At 32.4% G+C, this 17,423-nt stretch overlaps 1 protein-coding gene across 2 annotated transcripts in view; it reads left to right on the forward strand.

The window, feature by feature from the left end:
* Nucleotides 1-17,423, forward strand: part of whrna (whirlin a) — a 115,398-nt gene that overhangs the window by 55,565 nt on the left and 42,410 nt on the right. For both annotated transcript variants that reach the window (XM_051093523.1, XM_051093524.1), the window contains exon 4: nt 3,821-3,946. In XM_051093523.1, the coding sequence (XP_050949480.1) occupies nt 3,821-3,946 (126 nt within the window). The remainder of the gene's footprint in view (nt 1-3,820; nt 3,947-17,423) is intronic.

Consider the following 17,423-nt stretch of genomic DNA (forward strand, 5'->3'; position numbering starts at 1 on the left):
CTGATTACTCACTAAAAACTACCACAGATCTTTTTGACTTAATTTTAACTTAATATTTTATTTTGACAACAAAGTGGTTATAACGAAGTGTGTGAGTTGTTTACTTACTTTTTTTAAATTAGTCTTTTAGTCCTATTAGTCCCATTAACATGCGTCACATTGTTCATTCAGACTAATTTGCAAATGCAGGCAGGATTTATCGTGTGAACCAATCACAGCCGAACATAACCAGCCATATCCAATCATATTGCAATGACTCTCACGTGACTTTCCCCCATTCATTCTCAATTATCCACCACCAAAATTGCCACTTGCTTTAGGGGGTCTGTTAAAATTCAGTGGGCTCAGGGGAGGCGAGAGAGACAGGGACTCTATGTGCTGGTGTCTCTGCTGGACAATGTTTCTTTAGAAAAACAAATGATTTATAATGTTGTTGTTTGTAATATTGTTTTATTTTTGTACTACAAATTTTTTTCATCCACTATTTTGAGAAGGCCCTCTCTTACCTCCTCAAAGGAAACGCCTTTGAATTGCATTGGATACAATGTCAAACCAAGTGCATAATAATAATAAATAATTATAATGCACTTCTGTCTAAGTTCAGAAGTGTCTTGTGCTCACTAAGGCTGCATTTATGTGAATAAAATGCAGTAAAACAGTGATCGTGTGTAATATTATTACAATTTTAAATAACTTTTCAACCGGTGTATATTTTAAACGTAATTTGAAGTGTTCACTTGCAAAAACAGATAACATATTTGATAAAATATTTGATTATTTTAAGTAAAAATAACTACAAAAATACGACTAACAAAATAAAACAATAAAAACATTATAACATAACAAAAAAACTGTGCTACAGAAACTGTGCTACACCTTATCTGTCCACTCCCCAAATTTGGCCTAGCACTATTCGTCACCCCTGCGTAATTTCTTATGTTCTTACCTGTGTGCCAGAATTTGTTAAATGTGATTATAGGGAGAGTTTTATGAGCTGTTCATCCAGGTGTAAATCTGCCAAGGCCACTGGAAAGCACACGCTCTTTCTCGGGCCCCTGCGGCCGTTGAAAGCAAGCGCACTGGGGTATCACGCCGACTTCATCAGTGCTGCACAGCGCAGCAGAAATCTCCCTCGGCCCGCCCTGATTTACTACCCTGCTTGTTCGGTCTCACAACGCAGCGAAGCTATTTGCAGGGTAATTTTGACAAATTCCTGGGTACCGAAACGAAAGTTAGAAAGCTTAGTCTATTTAGCCTCTAGCACGCTTCTAAAGAAGAATAAAAAATAAATATAAGCAGCCATTCATGAGAGAGACATTTATAAATGTCTGGCATTATGAACAATGACACACACAAAACGGAGTACGGCCCTACACCACCTTGACCTTTCAGGGATGGCTAGTACTAACCTTTAAGCAGCGTGCTAGTGGGCGACATACGCTTTTGGTGGGTGCTGGTGTTTGGACGAGACGGCGCACTGCCGCATTGATCTCCCAGAGCGCTCTGGTGACCCTGTCTGATTGGCTCTGTGGGGATTCTATGATGCATTCTAATCACAGCACTATTGTTGCTTTTGTGTGCTGCGCATTGAAGAGGTCGTGGGAGTCACATTAGTCCTTCTGCTTGTTCAGCAGTACTGTCGTTCGCTAAGGTGCATAGGTTGTTAGAGTTGAGAATTATAGTTGTAAGGCACAGTAATGGCTGCTCTATATTTGAGAGGTGAACAACACATTGTGTTCAGAAGATATTTTAATTTCCTTGTCGCCGTGATGTTTGTGTGTGTAAAGCAGACTGTGTGAAGTATTTGGTTGCTTAAAGGAATAGTTAACACAAAAATGAAAATTGTGTCATTAGTTACTCACCCTTGTGTCGTTACAAACCCATAAGACCTTTGCTCATCTTCGGAACGTAATTTAAGATATTTTTGATGAAATCCAAGACCTTTTTGACCATGCACAATACTTGTACAGCATTTATGAATGTTAATTTAATTACTAATGCATTATTAAAATCAAAAGTTGTTTGTTAACATTAATACACTGAATTAATATGAGCTACCAGTGAATGACTGTATTTTCATTAAATTACATTTAAGAAAGATGAATAAATACACTGAACAAAATAAAAAAACACAATTTGTTGAGTCAGCTTAAAATAATTTGTTACGCAGCTGCCTTAAAATTTTGAGTTCAGTCAACTAAAATAAGTTTAGTCAACTTGAAATGTTAGGTTGTACTACGTAACAACTTAGATATTTGTGTTTGCTAAATTTAACAGATGGGTAAGTAACCCAGCTGCCTTAAAATTTTAAGTTGATTCAACTTAAATATCTAAGTTGTCACTTAGTATAATTTAACATTTCAAGTTGAATAAACTTTTTTTGAGTTGGCTGAACTCAAAATTTTAAGGCAGCCAGGTTACAAATTATTTTAAGTTGACTCAACAAATTGTTTTTTACACTGTACGGTAATGTATTGTTCATTGTTTGCTCTTGTTAGTTAAAACATTAGCTAACATTAACTAATGAAATCTTATTGAATAGTGTTACCATATAAATGTATTGTATGTATATAATGTATGTTTATAAATTATGGCGGTCAAACAATTAATTGCGATTAATCGCATACAAAATAAATTACTGTGTGTAATTATTATGTATATATAAATACATAAATTAATGTATATATTTAAGAGAAATAGGTTATGTACAAAATATTTTTATTTGTACATATATAATATAAATTATATAAAAATTATAATAAATGCATATGCTTGTAAATATTTTAAATATATACATAAATGTGTTTGTATTTATATATACATACACATTAGGCAAACTTTTATTTTGTATGCAATTAATCGTGATTAATCATTTGACAGCCCTAATATAAATGTATATTATTAACATTTCACCAAAATCAAGTTCAAATAAGTTTTTGAACAGCGAATGTTTTTATCCCATCATTACCACCACATCAGAGATAGTACTTGTATCGCATTTATGCTTTCATGAGCTTGCAGGTTAAATAGTTTTCTGTCGTTATGACGGCGCTGAGATTTTTCAGTTATTTGCCCAAATTATCATATAATAAAAGATTCAGTGCTTCACACAAGCTATTTGGCTGTAACTCGTCAACAAATGGTAGACTAAGACACTCTTCTCCACTCCTCCAATACAAAAAACAGTCTTTATAAATATAGTGTTTCTTGTGTAAAGAAAACACTCTACTTATTCAATCAACAATTCTTGATTTACCTTCAGACTGCAAACAAGCTGAGATGCTCCAAACTGCGCACCACACTTCATTCAAGAGAGAGGCGGGAGGGAATAATGAGGTTTGACCGACAGTTTGAGGGGCCAATGGAGTTGCAAGGTTTAGTGGCAGTGGATACTGATCCAGGATCAGTGGTCCTTAGCAGTTTTATTTCTGATTTGATGCTTTGGATAATGTAGCTTTTGTTGATGTTACCGCTCTACTTGATCAAGAAAATTCAGAAAACAGCAGCGCTACCACCACGCTACTGAGAAATATTATAATAGTTATAATATAGTTAAAGTAGTACTACCCAACTAATGCCCAACACTGGTCCTTACTACCTTTTTGGGCCTTGAACGTGTCAGTTGCATTGCTGTCTATGCAGGGTCAGAAAGCTTTTATTTCATCAAAAATATCTTAATTTGTGTTCTGAAAATGAAGGTCTTACAGGTTTGTAATGTCAAGAGGATGAGTAATTACTGACAGAATTTTCATTTTGAAAAGTAAACTATTCGTTTTTTATATAATTTGCTATTATTCAAACAATCTCTTCCTCTTCACAGGTGAATTTGGTGCTGGATGACGGTCGTTCTCTGGGTCTCATGATTCGCGGAGGGGCTGAATACTCTCTGGGTATCTATATCACAGGTGTAGACAGAGGCTCCGCAGCAGAGTGTGGAGCACTCAAGGTACAATTTATTCCTATTTCACCCACATCCTTTCATCTGATCTATTTTTATTGCTTTTTGCTTAGTTTGTCATACGGTGACCTCTAACTGTCTCATTGTGGACAGTATGTCATACTCCCTTTTTCTCTCTCATTCCATGCACTAATTGTTCCACAGCTCTTTGACATGTTAATTTTGATTTTCTCTGTTGAAATATTTAAGGTTTTCTTTGTTGCTTTCAGTCTTTTGTATCAGGTTTTGCCCACATTGTGAGCAGCAGCCAATGGGGCCTGTGAGGAAAACAGCTTTGTAAACAGACTTCATGAAAATGCAAAAAGGTTTTTGTGTTGTTTGGGTTAGGTTAGGGGTTAGAATATCTAATAATCATTAGCTCAGTGTAAAAACAAAACAAGTCAATGCAAAGCCCCTACTAACATACACTGTTCCTCCTTTGCCCACTGTCTGACAGGCCTCCCATAAACCTGCTGGTTTGTTGATTGATAAAACATGTTTGTAAATTCTGTCCAAAGTGTCCAGCTGGCTTTACCTCTCCCCGCTTTGATTTTAGCACTCCCCTCAAGTGTGTTTGTGCATGAAAGAAGGAGAAAGAAATATTGGAGTCCACTGTGAAATGCCTATGATTTTTCTCCAGCCATTCTTCTGTTGAATAATATGCCCAGACATCCTGTGTTTATTCCATTGTTCGTTTTTTTGCCACAATTTGAGGTGAATATCATTATTATGTGGTGTCAGGGAAAGTTTTAAGCTCTTTTCAGGCTGGCAGTTCGCTTTGTGCCCAGCCTTTAGATTCATGATGGGATTGAGAGGAGATGGCAGTTTGAAAGGAGGGCAATCCAGATATGCTCATGGAGCGAGAGAGAGAGAGTTGGAGAAAGTGTTGGATGTTTTATCTTCAGGCCATATGTCTGTTCAGAAGAGAGATGTGAGATGGATTTCTGGGCAGCGGTTTGGCAGGAAGCTGTGTTTACAATGCCTCACTGATGCTGTGCGAATCACAAACATGAAAGCAAATTCACACACGTTTATCATGGCACATATACTGTATGAAAAGCAACATTAACATTTAAAAGTTTGGGGCCAGTATTTTATTTTGAAAGAAATGTTATGCTTTTATTTAGCTGACACAGTTTGATCAAATGTAGCAGTAAAGACATTTACTTTGTAATGTTACAAAAGATTTCTTTCTAAAATAAATGCTGTTCTTTTGAACTTTGTATTTATCAAATAATCCTGGAAAATAAGATCATGGTTTTTACAAAACTGCTTTCTATGGAAGCCAGTTTCTGCCACAAAGAAAACAAACATTAAAAAGGTAATTGTGACTTTATCTCACAATTCTGACTTTATTTTTTACTTTATATATTACATTTTTAAAATTTAAAGATTTAAAATTTAAGTTCTGAGAAAAATAATTCTGATTTGTGAGATAAAAACTTCTGAGAAATAGTCACAATTCTGATACATAAAGTCGCAATTCTGTGAAATGGAGTAACTCGCAATTGCGAGGAAAAAATTCAGAATTGCGAGATTTAAACTTGCATTTCTGAGAAAAAAGTTAGAATTGTGAAATAAAAATCCAGATAAACTCATAATTCTGAGAAATTAAGTTACAGTTCTGAGAAATAAAGTCAGAATTGCAAGATAAAAAAAACTCCCAATTGCAAGAAAAAAAAACTCAGGATTGCGAGATAACTCATAATTCTGAGAAATATAGTCACAATTTTGTCATAAAAATGCGTAATTCTGGAAAATAAAGTCAGAATAGCGAGATTTAAACTCTCAATTCTGACTTTTTTCCTCAGAATTGCAAGTTTATATCTCGCAGTTCTGACTTTATAACACACTTGCGAGCTAAGTCAGAATATATTGACTCGTAATTCTCAGAAATGAAGTCACAATTCTGAGAAATGAAGTCAGGATTTGGAAATAAAAACTTGTAATTCTCAGAAATGAAGTCACCATTCTAAAAAATGAAGTCAGAATTGTGAGAACTCATTCTGAGAAATAAAGTCAGAGTTTTGAAAAATAAAGTCAGAATTGCAAGATAAAAACTCGCAATTCTGATAAAAAAAAAAAGTCTGAATTGTGAGATAAAACATTTAATTCTGAGAAATTAAGTTACAATTCTGAGAAATAAAATCAGAATTGCGAGATAGCTCATAATTTTGAGAAATAAAGTCAGAATTGCAAGATAAAAACTCGCAATTGCGAGAATAAAAAACTTAATTGCGAGATTTAAACTTGCAATTCTGAGAAATTCAGAATTGCAACATAAAAACTCATAATTCTGACAAAAAAAATCACAGTTCTGAGAAATAAAGTCAGAATTGCGAGATAAAAACTCGCACTTGCAAGAAAAAAAAACTTAAGAATTGCGAGATTTAAATTTGCAATTCGAAGAAAAAAGTCAGAATTCCGAGATAATGCGTAATTCTGGAAAATAAAGTCAGAATAGCGAGATATAAACTGAATTGCACGTTTATATTCCACAGTAGTGACTTTTTTTCTCAGAACTGCAAGTTTATATCTCGCAGTTCTGACTTTATAACACAGTTGTGAGCAAAGTCAGAATTGTAATAACTCATAATTCTGAGAAATATCAGTCTTTGTCCCCTCTGAATTGGAATTTATATCTCGAAATTCTGAGAAAAAATTCAGAATTGCAAGTTTATATTTTGCATTTGCTAGAAATAGTCAGATTTGCGAGATACAAACTCGAAATTCTGAGAAAAAAAGACGGAATTGTGAGTTTATATCTTGCAATTCTAAGAAACATTAAAAACATTAACAAACTTTTGAATAGTACTTTTATAGGCGTAGTTCACCAAAGCATTTCATTTCTTTCTTTGAAAGTATCTTTAGACAGCCAATAAATCAACATGAAAAATGATAGCATTGTGTGTGCAGTGTAGTCTGCTTTTATGGTGTATTTCTGTCTGTTTTGTAGCATGACTGCCATGGTCGCTATGAACTGTCGTTGTGAAATGAGCAGGTAAGCCCCCATAAGTGTGAGCCACCACTCCAGAGTGGAAAAAAATAGCTTTCATCCAAATAGCCCGGCACTCAGAGTGATTGTGTTGTTATAGTTTTAGCAGCAGATGAACCCCTGACCTCACACCCCAATATAGACACACACAAGTAGAAAAACACAAATGCACAGATCAATGGAACCAGGTGGATGAAACATCTATTTCCTAACAGGTCTCTTGAGATGGATGTAAGGCCAGGGGGTCTGTAGAGAGGTTGCCTTCAATATGTGCAGCCCCATATATACTAACCTGTGTGAAAAGAGGTATAAATTGGTATTGGCAACAAATCCCTTTTTGTTCAAAGCAGAAGCGATCCATCTTGGAATTACCGGACTTCATAAATATTAATGCTGTGTTCCATTCAACTGCAAAAGCCAGAATTTCTAACTTGGAGACTTTCAAATCAGAAATCACAAAGTGACTGCCAGTATGTGGCGTTTGATAGCAGAGACAGATTCTGATGTTAACATACTTTATGCAGTGTTGGGGTTTAAAGGGATAGTTCACCCAAAAATCACCCTTATGTCATTCAAAATTGTAAGACCTTCGTTCATCTTCAGAACACAAATTAAGAAATTTTTTATGAAATCTGAGAGCTTTCTGACCCATAGACAGCAATGCAACTGACAAGTTCATTTACATGTCCCAATGAACTGATTCACTGAAATTAGTTCTGTCACTAACGATTATTTTAGTAATCGAGTAATCAGTTAATTGTTCTGACAATTAATTGAGTTTTTTTTTTTTCCTGTGGCAATAAAAATAGACCTAAGTGAACAATAGGCTTTGAAATTACTTGAAACGCATATACAGTAGCAATGAGGGAATAATAATTAAAGTATCAAAAACAAGTAATCGTGGTTTTATTAAACAAAACAGTTAAAATTCATAATGTATTATAAACAAGAGAACTAATGTACATTAAGCATTATAAAAAAAATGACAGTAGGTGGTGCCAACGGCCTGATGATTGTTTTTACAATTCACTGCATAATCTAATCCTTGTTTAATATTGACTAAACAACATTTCATTTAAATGTCCACTTAATATTTAACATTCGGCAATAGCTTTACGACAGAAATGCTACAGCCACTGTAATTTCTTGAATATGTGGACATCAAAATGTATAAACCCAGAGTAAGGGTTTGAGCTTTTATTTTAAATTCGCGATGAACAGTATTTGCATATTAGCATGTTTATAAAGAAACCGATGTATTCTCATGTGTTTGCGTAGGTTTATTAATGATTTACCTTACAAATCTGATTAAATGGCGCACGTTGCGTCCCCAGATAACCATAATAAAACCCAATCTTACAGCAGTATGCAGAGATGGAGTGTGGAGCACCATTTCTGAAAAGAGACGCATGTAAGTAACCTACACGCATATAAATAATTAAGCGCATATATTAAACCCGCATCGCATATATTTGTTTAACTGAATCGTACTGTTGTGAATTTACAATAGCATTATGCTTTAATATGATTTTAAATGGGTTTAATATATCATGCAGCCTTGAAAAACAGTCTAATATTCTCGTCCGTGGACTGCGCCACTTCCGGTGTTCTGCCGACCGGAAACTAACAATGAAATTAATTGTTCTACCTATTAGATTGTGTTTTATTAACGTCTACACCTATCCCAATCCTTAACTTAGCCCTTATTATAATACAAAAACAGTATTATTGTTGTACAGTGTGACAAAAATTACGTTCGATTAATGTGCGCATGCCCAGTAGCCAGAGCTGTATCCCTTCTAGCCTAAACCGTTACTTCACACGTTTTTTTTTTTTTTAAATCGAGTACTCGAATTGAATCAAGGAATCATGACAGCTCTAACTGAAATTAATCTCACTCCCTTATGTATGAGAATAATCTAGGACAGCTTGTTTGATTATTGCTTCAGCTCACTCCACTGTAAAGCTGTGTTTTCACAACGAGTCATCAAATGGTCATATTGGCTGCACTTAATATAAACAATGCCACTTACGCGAACGAAACATGCATATTTTGCTGATTATTACTGCTGAAAGTGATCAATTATTGTCATGTTTTGGGCTGTACTAATCGGTCGGACAGGGAAAAACATTTGGAGTACTATAGACTGCCAAAAGATATGACAAATAAAGGAGAAGAGTGCAAAAAACTGTCAACAAAAGGCGTTTGTGGTTGGCCAAACTGAACCAGGATATCCACGGCAAGAATCTTGACAACATCGTCTTTGTTCTTACTATTTCCAGTCAGGTAGGCTAATATCTTAATTAATACTGCTTGTACGTATCTTTACCACCTGTTTACTTTAGTTTGTCAAAATACTGCACACTTTCCTGCTTACTAAGTCCTTCTTTATATGATTTAGCAGCTTTCACACATTTTTTCCATGGTTTAGACAGCATAAATTAGCAGGACAACATATAGTACATTAACTGTGCAATCCATGCTGTTGTTTACATCCCAGTATCGCCAGTATGGCCGCGCATCCGAGTAACTGTGCAAACCCTTTATCCAGTCTGACATTCGCAACAGCAATAGCATTTTGTGACACCCACTCTTATTGGGGAAAAAAGGCTTCTGAAAAATGTCCAAACCTGCATTCATTTCTTTCTTCTGTGGAGCGCAAAATAAGACTTTGTGAAAAATGTCTTTGAAAAGTTATTTTTGTCTATCCTGAATACTAAAAGTCAGTGGGGTCCACTGTTGTTTGGACTTTCTTCCAAAATATCTGTTTTTATTCCACACTGCCATAGAGGAAAGTGCTTATCACACTCAGGACAGTCGTGATGGATGAATTTAGTCCTATCTCTGAAATGATTATGACCGCAGTAGCACTTTCTTCTTCCAAAGGCAACACCAGCACTTGTTTGCAAACAATATCTGTTTTCTTATCTCACTCCATGCCTGTATCTTTATCTCCAAACCTGGTGTTTCAGAGGTTGAACCGGAGATGTAGAATGCTAGAGGTCTTCGAGGCGGATGCAGCTTGTAGAGTTTTAATTGGATGGAATAATGTTCTTGCGCACTGAGCGGTCTCTCAGCCTCAGCGTTACAGCGCACAAAACCCCTACTGACCTCAGAAGAGCTGGAGTTAATCAGTGTGCATTCACTGAAGCCTTAGCCTCTATTTCTGCCTCTGTTTTTGTCTTCTCCCTATCTTGGAAGTGCCTTTCTGCGGTGTTCTTCTTTTATTTGTATGTATATGTCTTGTTTGTTTGTCTTTTTGCGCTTGGTTTATTGCAGTCTCACTTTGGGCTGCTCTTTTGTAACTGTAGTAAGTGGATAATGAGCAATACAATTAAGGCACTTCTTGGCTGCAGGATGGTAAGACACTTTACCGGGAGCGCTGTTGTAGTTTGTAATGGTCAAATTACTAAAATCCATAAATAGGATAAACCCTTTTTAGGACTTCATTTATTGAACTGGGTTTTTGTGAATCTCAGCTGCTCCATTAGCTGATATTGTCAACCTGAGGACTGAGGTTCAGACACAGTTACTTTGAAGTTTTTTTTTAATTCAACAAACCAGACGCTGTTTTTTTTCTCTGCCTTTTGCTCTCTCTCACATAGACATTTACTTTATTATTTTTCTTATTCGTTTAGTTTAGTTAACCTGTTAAGTAAATTCTGTGAAACCTGACAAAATTGTATTCATTTATTTTTCAGGTTTTTATTTTATTTTATTGCTCATATTTTTATTTTATCTGATATTTTTAATATAACACATCTACTATTCCCTTCTTGATAAATTGCATTTTTCTTAAAGTAAATTCAGTGAAACCTGACTAAATTTATATTTTATTTTATTTTATTTTTAACACAAAATTGTATTTTTCTTAAACTGTCAAGTAAATTCAGTTAAAACCCGACTAAATTTTATTTTATTATTTTTATTTTATTTTATTTATTTTTAACATTTTTATTTTCCATATATGTTTGTTTTATTTTATTTTATTATTTTTTAAACAGAATATATCCGCTGTTTCCTTCCCGATAAATTGCATTTTTCTTAAACTGTCAAGTAAATTCAGTGAAACCTGACTAAATTGTATTTATTTTATTTTTTCATATTTTAAAATTTAATTAAATTTTATTATTATTATTTTTTAACATAACATATCCATTATTCTGGTCCTAATAAATTGCATTTGTCTTAACCTATCAAGATGAATTGCATTCTTCTTAAAGTGTCAAGTAAATTCAGTGAAACCTGACTACGTTTTATTTATTTTATTTTTCATATCTGTTTATTTTATTTTATTTTATTTTAAACAGGACATATCCAGCATTCCCTTCCTGATAAATTGCAAAAACTAGATTGTATTTATTTATTTATTTATTTTATTTTTCGGATTTGTTTTATTGTATAATATTTTTCCCTTTCTGATAAACTGCATTTTTCTTAACCTGTCAAGTAAATTCAGTGAAACCTGGCTAAATTTTATTTATTTTATTTTTCAAGTTTTTATTTTATTCCATTGATCATATTTTTATTTCATTTTTATTTTATTTTATTTTTTAAATATTTTTAAAATAACATATACACCATTCCCTTCCTGATAAATTGTATTTTTCTAAAAACTGTCGAATGAATTTTGTGAAACCTGACTAATATTATGTAATTTTATTTTTCATTTATTTAATTTTATTTTATATTATTTTTTTAGAATCTATCATTCGCTTCCTGATAAATTGCTTTTTTTTAACTGTCAAGTAAATTCAATGAAACTTGCTGAGATCTGAACATTCTTTAAATGGTAAATGCAGGAATGTGAAATTAATATAAGCCTACCTGACAGATTCCTTGAAAATAATCACAGGACCTCAGAGACTCTTGTAAAGTCGTGCTTTCTTGTACTTGCAAATGACACAGAATTCTTGAACGTCTGTGATCTGCAGTCAGATGTCCCTTCACCTTTGCCCGACGTGCTTTTCACCTTAATAATATTTTATAGCTCTTACTTTTTGAAGCTGTCGTGATTCTTATCAGTCATATTGAGTGCCGGTTCCTTCTCTATTCAGCTGTCCACCCCGCGTCACATAAAGCCAATTCACTTGGTCCTTGAGGAGTTGAGAAGAAAGTCATTTGCTGTGAAAACTTTTGCTCAGGGCACTCGTACACTTTCACTGTGATATTTGGGGACATTTTCAGTTGCAAGTCTTCAACTCTTTTGATCTTTTTCTACCTTAACCAGGAAGCACATAGCCATATCCACAGACTGATACCCATAGGCAGTCTTTCAGAAGAGGAGGCTGTTCATCATAAGAAAAATCCCTCCGGACTAATAAAAGCCTTTTAGACTGTGAACGTGACTACTTTTGCACATTTGTAATCCATTTTGAAGTGGTCACGCCTCTGTGTGATTGACAAATATGGTAGTTTCACGGAAGAAGGCTCTGGACTCTGGGCGGGTCTGTCTGTATGGCTGCTTCTGTCATTGTGAGTTAGTATTGCTCAAACTTTAAGTACTCTTGGTGTAGCCATATGTCTTAAACAGCCATTAAGTACAATGATGAATGAATGAAGGGATGGGGTAAGCACCACTTTATCTGTATTCAGAGCATGACCGTTCATTAGAGAATGGCAGAAAGAAAAATGGAGAGTACGAAGGACAGAAACAATGATTAAAACCAGTATAAAAGAATGATGACAAGACCGACTGAAAGACAAAAAGGTGAATTCCTTATCAGAGTGACCATATTTATCATTAAATACTACAACAGGGTAAGGCAAAAATTATAGATTGTTTTATAACCTCATGTGAAATAATAAAAGAAAGCTAAACTAAAAACTGTGGTTGAAAAACTATAGAGAAAAAAGTACAAAAGTTGTATGCTTTGAAAATGTAAAAATTTGTAAAAATGCTTTGTACTTATTACTGTACCTTAAAGGTACATATTAGCATTTAAAGTGTACAGATCACTAGCTTTTGAAAGGTAGCATCCCAGTGACCGCTTTTGTACTTTTTTTTTTTTTTTTTTTTTTTAATTTAGAGAGAGAATATATTAATAATATAGTGTGTTTCATGGTCGAACTTGATGATTGATGTTGAAAATAACAAAAGATCTTAAGATATTTCAAAATCTTTATTAAAGAAAATAAAGTAGAAATGTATTTTGGCAATTTTTTATTTTATTCATTGTATTTTTTTGTTTAGATTTTATTTGAATTTTTAATATTTTCAAAAGTAATTATTTCTTAGAATCCATACTTTGCTACATGATACTTTTTTTTTTTTTTTACTTTGAAGTAAATTCAGTGACACTTGACTAAAATGTATTTTATTGTATCTTTGCATTGTTTTAGTTTAGTTTCATCAATCTATTTCTTGGAATACATCATTCATATAGCGTAAAGAAGTGTATATATAATAAGTATAAATACGTATAAATAATTATTTTTATGTATATATAAATAAATAATGTAGTGTGTTTCATGGTCGAATTTGATGACTGATGTTGAAAATATCAAAATATTTTCAGAATATTCAGAATAAAAAGTAACTATTTATTCTGACATCTTTTTATTTAATTTTTTAATGTTTATTTTTTGTTTTGTCTTATTTATTTATTTATTTTTTTTATTATTATTATTTTTTACTTTCAGCCAAATTCAGTGACACTTGACTAATATTTATTTTATTGTATTTTTGCATATTTTAGTTTAGTTTCAAAATTAGTCTATTTTTGCAATACATTATTTAAAATAGCATTAAGGAGTTGTTTATATAAAATATATATAATATATGTATAGTGTTTCATGGTCAAATTTGATGATTGATGTTTGAAGTATCAAAAAATCTTCAGATAATTCAGATAAAAAAATAATGTATTCTCGCATTTTTATTTTATTTATTTTGTTTATTATTTTGTTTTGATTTAATATTTTTAGTTTTAAAGGTAATGTATTTCTTAGAACCCATCATTTGCTACATGATAAATTTTATTTATTTATTTTTATTTGATTTCAAGTCAATTCAGTGACACTTCACTAATACTTAATTTATTGTATCTTTAATTTATTACTTTAGTTTCAAAATCAATCTATTTCATGGAATATATTCAAAATAGCATCAAATAGAGTTGTCTATAAAAATTATAGAATATATATAGAATATATAAATAAAATAGCGTGCTTCATGGTCGAATTTGGAGATTGATGTTGAAAATATCAAAATATCTTAAGATAATTAAGATCATTTTTATTTAAAAATAAAATGTATTCTGGCTTTTTTATTTTGTTTTTTGTTTTGATTTGATTCAGTTTTTATAGTTTCAAAAGTAATCTATTTCTTAGAATCCATCATTCACTACGTTTTTTTTTTTTTAATTTATTTATTTTTTTTACTTTCAGGTAAATTCAGTGACACTTGACTAATATTTATTTTATTGTGTCTTTGTATCTTAGTTTCAAAATCAATCTATTTCTTGGAATACATTGTTCAAAATAGCATAAAATAAAGTTGTCTATGTACAAATTATAAAATAAATATAAAAATATCTTCAGATAAAAAATATCTTCAGATAATTTTCATTTTAAAATTAGAAAAACTTAGCAATAGCATTTTTTATTCTAATTTTTGTTTTGATTCGATTTTTGTAGTTTCAAAAGTAATCTATTTCTTAGAATCCATCATTCAATACATTATTTTTCTTTTTTTTAAGTAAATTTAGTGACTAATATTTATTTTATTGTATATTTGTATTAGTTTAGTTTCAAAATCAATCTATTTCTTGGCATACATCATTAAAAATAGCATAAAGAAAAAATATATAATATAGAAAAAATTATATATATAGAACAGAATATATAAATAATATAGTGTCACAGGTGATTTTTATGATTGTTAAAAATATCCAATTATATTTATTTCTCTTACTTTTTTGGAAAGCTTGCTTGCTTGATTTATTTATTTATTTTACCAGACCAGTGCCTGATTTTGGTGGAAGGCTCATAAAAGCATGTGCTTTTTAAACAGTATTATATTTGAACATTATTTTTTACAGTTATATTTTTACCTGCCTGCTGCATTCGATGTCATAGCTTTTTTATGGATTCTCTTACTCTGCATTTCCAAATTGATCATTCGCAAGAGATTTACGAGGTAAATAGCTCAAAAAATGTTTCTGGGTTTTCATGAAGCACAAGAAACAAAACAACTGCCAGTGAGATGAATGGGAATGCTAACAAATAGCTTTCCCCATGTCTGTCTAAAGCAATTTAAAGTTCTTTTGAAAGTAGTATTAAAATAACAAACTTAAAAACACACAGCAGCAACCTTGCTGGTGACAAAGCGAGTATGTGTAAAGATAGAAATTTATAGTCTCGTATTTTACTGCTGCAACCTCTAAACTACTTTGCTAAATGAAGAATGAGTGATGCACTATGCTCCGACGTTTGACGTAACAGTAGAGCAGATGTTATTGCTCTCACAGACTTGGATTTGTAACAAAGCGTGATTGCTGTGTGCATTTGCATACGTTTCTGATTGCTGACCAGATATTGGAGCCATTTGGGGAAAACAAGCAGCCAAGCGGATTTCTCATCCGTCTTCTCTTCCATCATCTTCCTCTTCCATCACTATAGAGAAGCAGGAAAACGAGAAATGTCAGGGATGCCATGGTCAGGGCAGGCGCTCTTTCAAATGCCAAGCGTTTTCCTCTTTTGCTCTCAAGGGCCTTCGCACTGACAGCGATGGAATCCCTGGAGGCCTCCCGGTCTGTGCTGTTGGCTTCTTGTCGACTGCTCAACTTTCTAGTCGACTGTGTGTACTCCCATTGGTAGTCGCAGCATCACGTCGCTGCTCATTTGCATTGAGTTGTCTCTTGTGGTGTTGAAACTCAGCGGCGCTCGTTGAAAACGAATGACTGCTGGTTGCTTTGAGGCTACAAAATGCTGTCATTCCTTTACTTACAGGGAGTGCAGAATGCAGTTAAATGGGAAAAGAAGATGGAGAGAGGTTAACATGAGGATTATTCATCTTTATCCTTTCATGATAATACTCCCCGTGTGATGACAGTTTAGGACAGATTATGTAGAGGAGTTCAGAGGAGATTAAATGCCAGGTGGATATATTTAAAATATATATATATATATATATATATATATATATTAAAAACATAGATAGATGGATACTTTCTGTCAGAGTTTATACAGTTGAGGTCAAAATTTATACATGCAGAATTAAATTGTTAATTATTTTACCAAAATAAGAGGAATCATACAAAATGCATGTTTTTTTTAGTTAGTACCGACCTGAATAAGATATTTCATATAATAGATGTTTACATATAGGCCACATAAGAAAATAATAGTTGAATTTATAAAAATGACCCCTTTCAAAAGTTTACATACGCTTGATTCTTAATGTTGTTACCTGAATGATCCACAGCTGTTTTTTTTTTTTTTTTAGTGATAGTTGTTCATGAGTCCCTTGTTTTGTCTTGAACAGTTAAACTGCCTGCTGTTCTTCAGAAAAATCCTTCAGGACCCACAAATTTGTTGGTTTTTTGTTGATGCTCTAGAAAGAAAAACAATGTATTAAGAGCCGGGGGTGAAAACTTTTGAACAGAATGGAGATGTGTACATTTTTCTTATTTTGCCTAAATATATATTTTTTTTTTCATTTAGTATTGCCCTTCAGAATCTAAAGAATCCCCCCCTGCTCTTTATGCAAGCGTATGCAAAGAGTCGTTTTTTTTTAAATTCATCAATTTTCTCTTATAGACTATATGTAAATGTATTTTATGTGAAATATCTTATTCAGGTCAGTACTAAATAAAAAATAACATGCATTTTGTATGATCCCTCTTATTTTTGTAAAACATTTAGCATGTTATAGATTCTGCAAGGTGTATGTAAACTTTTGACCTTAACTGTATTTCTAGGTCTTTTTGATTTACATTTGAATACATATTTATATTTTATTTTATCTTTTTTTATTTATTTATCTGTTTATTTAATATTTTATTTTGTTTTATTTTTTACATTTTTTTTAGTTAAACTTAGATTTTGTTTTAGTACTAAATCTAAATTAAACATCTTGCTTTTGTTAGTTGTATTATTATTATTTTTATTGTTATTTTTATTATTTGTAATATCTTTTTATTAGCTATTTAGTGTAATAGCTTTATTTTATTTTTTTAGGACTGCAGTAGTTTTAGTACTTTAACTTCAGTCGTTTTATTTGAGTTAGTTGGCCATCCTACATTTCTGATTTTTTTTTTCATCTGATATATATATTTAATTTCATTTCATCTTTATTGTGATTACCGGCAACAAATATTAATAGTTTCAGATTTTGTTTTAATTAACACTAGTCCATAATACTTGTGCATTGTATTTCAGGTTGAATGGCCATTATCCACATTGTATAATGGTATAATTCTTTAAGGTTTTTCTGAAATGTCTGCAACATACTTTTGCAAATTCCTCAATGGTTGTATAAAACACCC

The sequence above is a fragment of the Labeo rohita genome, chromosome 21 (genome assembly GCF_022985175.1).
Source record: "Labeo rohita strain BAU-BD-2019 chromosome 21, IGBB_LRoh.1.0, whole genome shotgun sequence".
Lineage (NCBI taxonomy): Eukaryota > Metazoa > Chordata > Actinopteri > Cypriniformes > Cyprinidae > Labeo > Labeo rohita.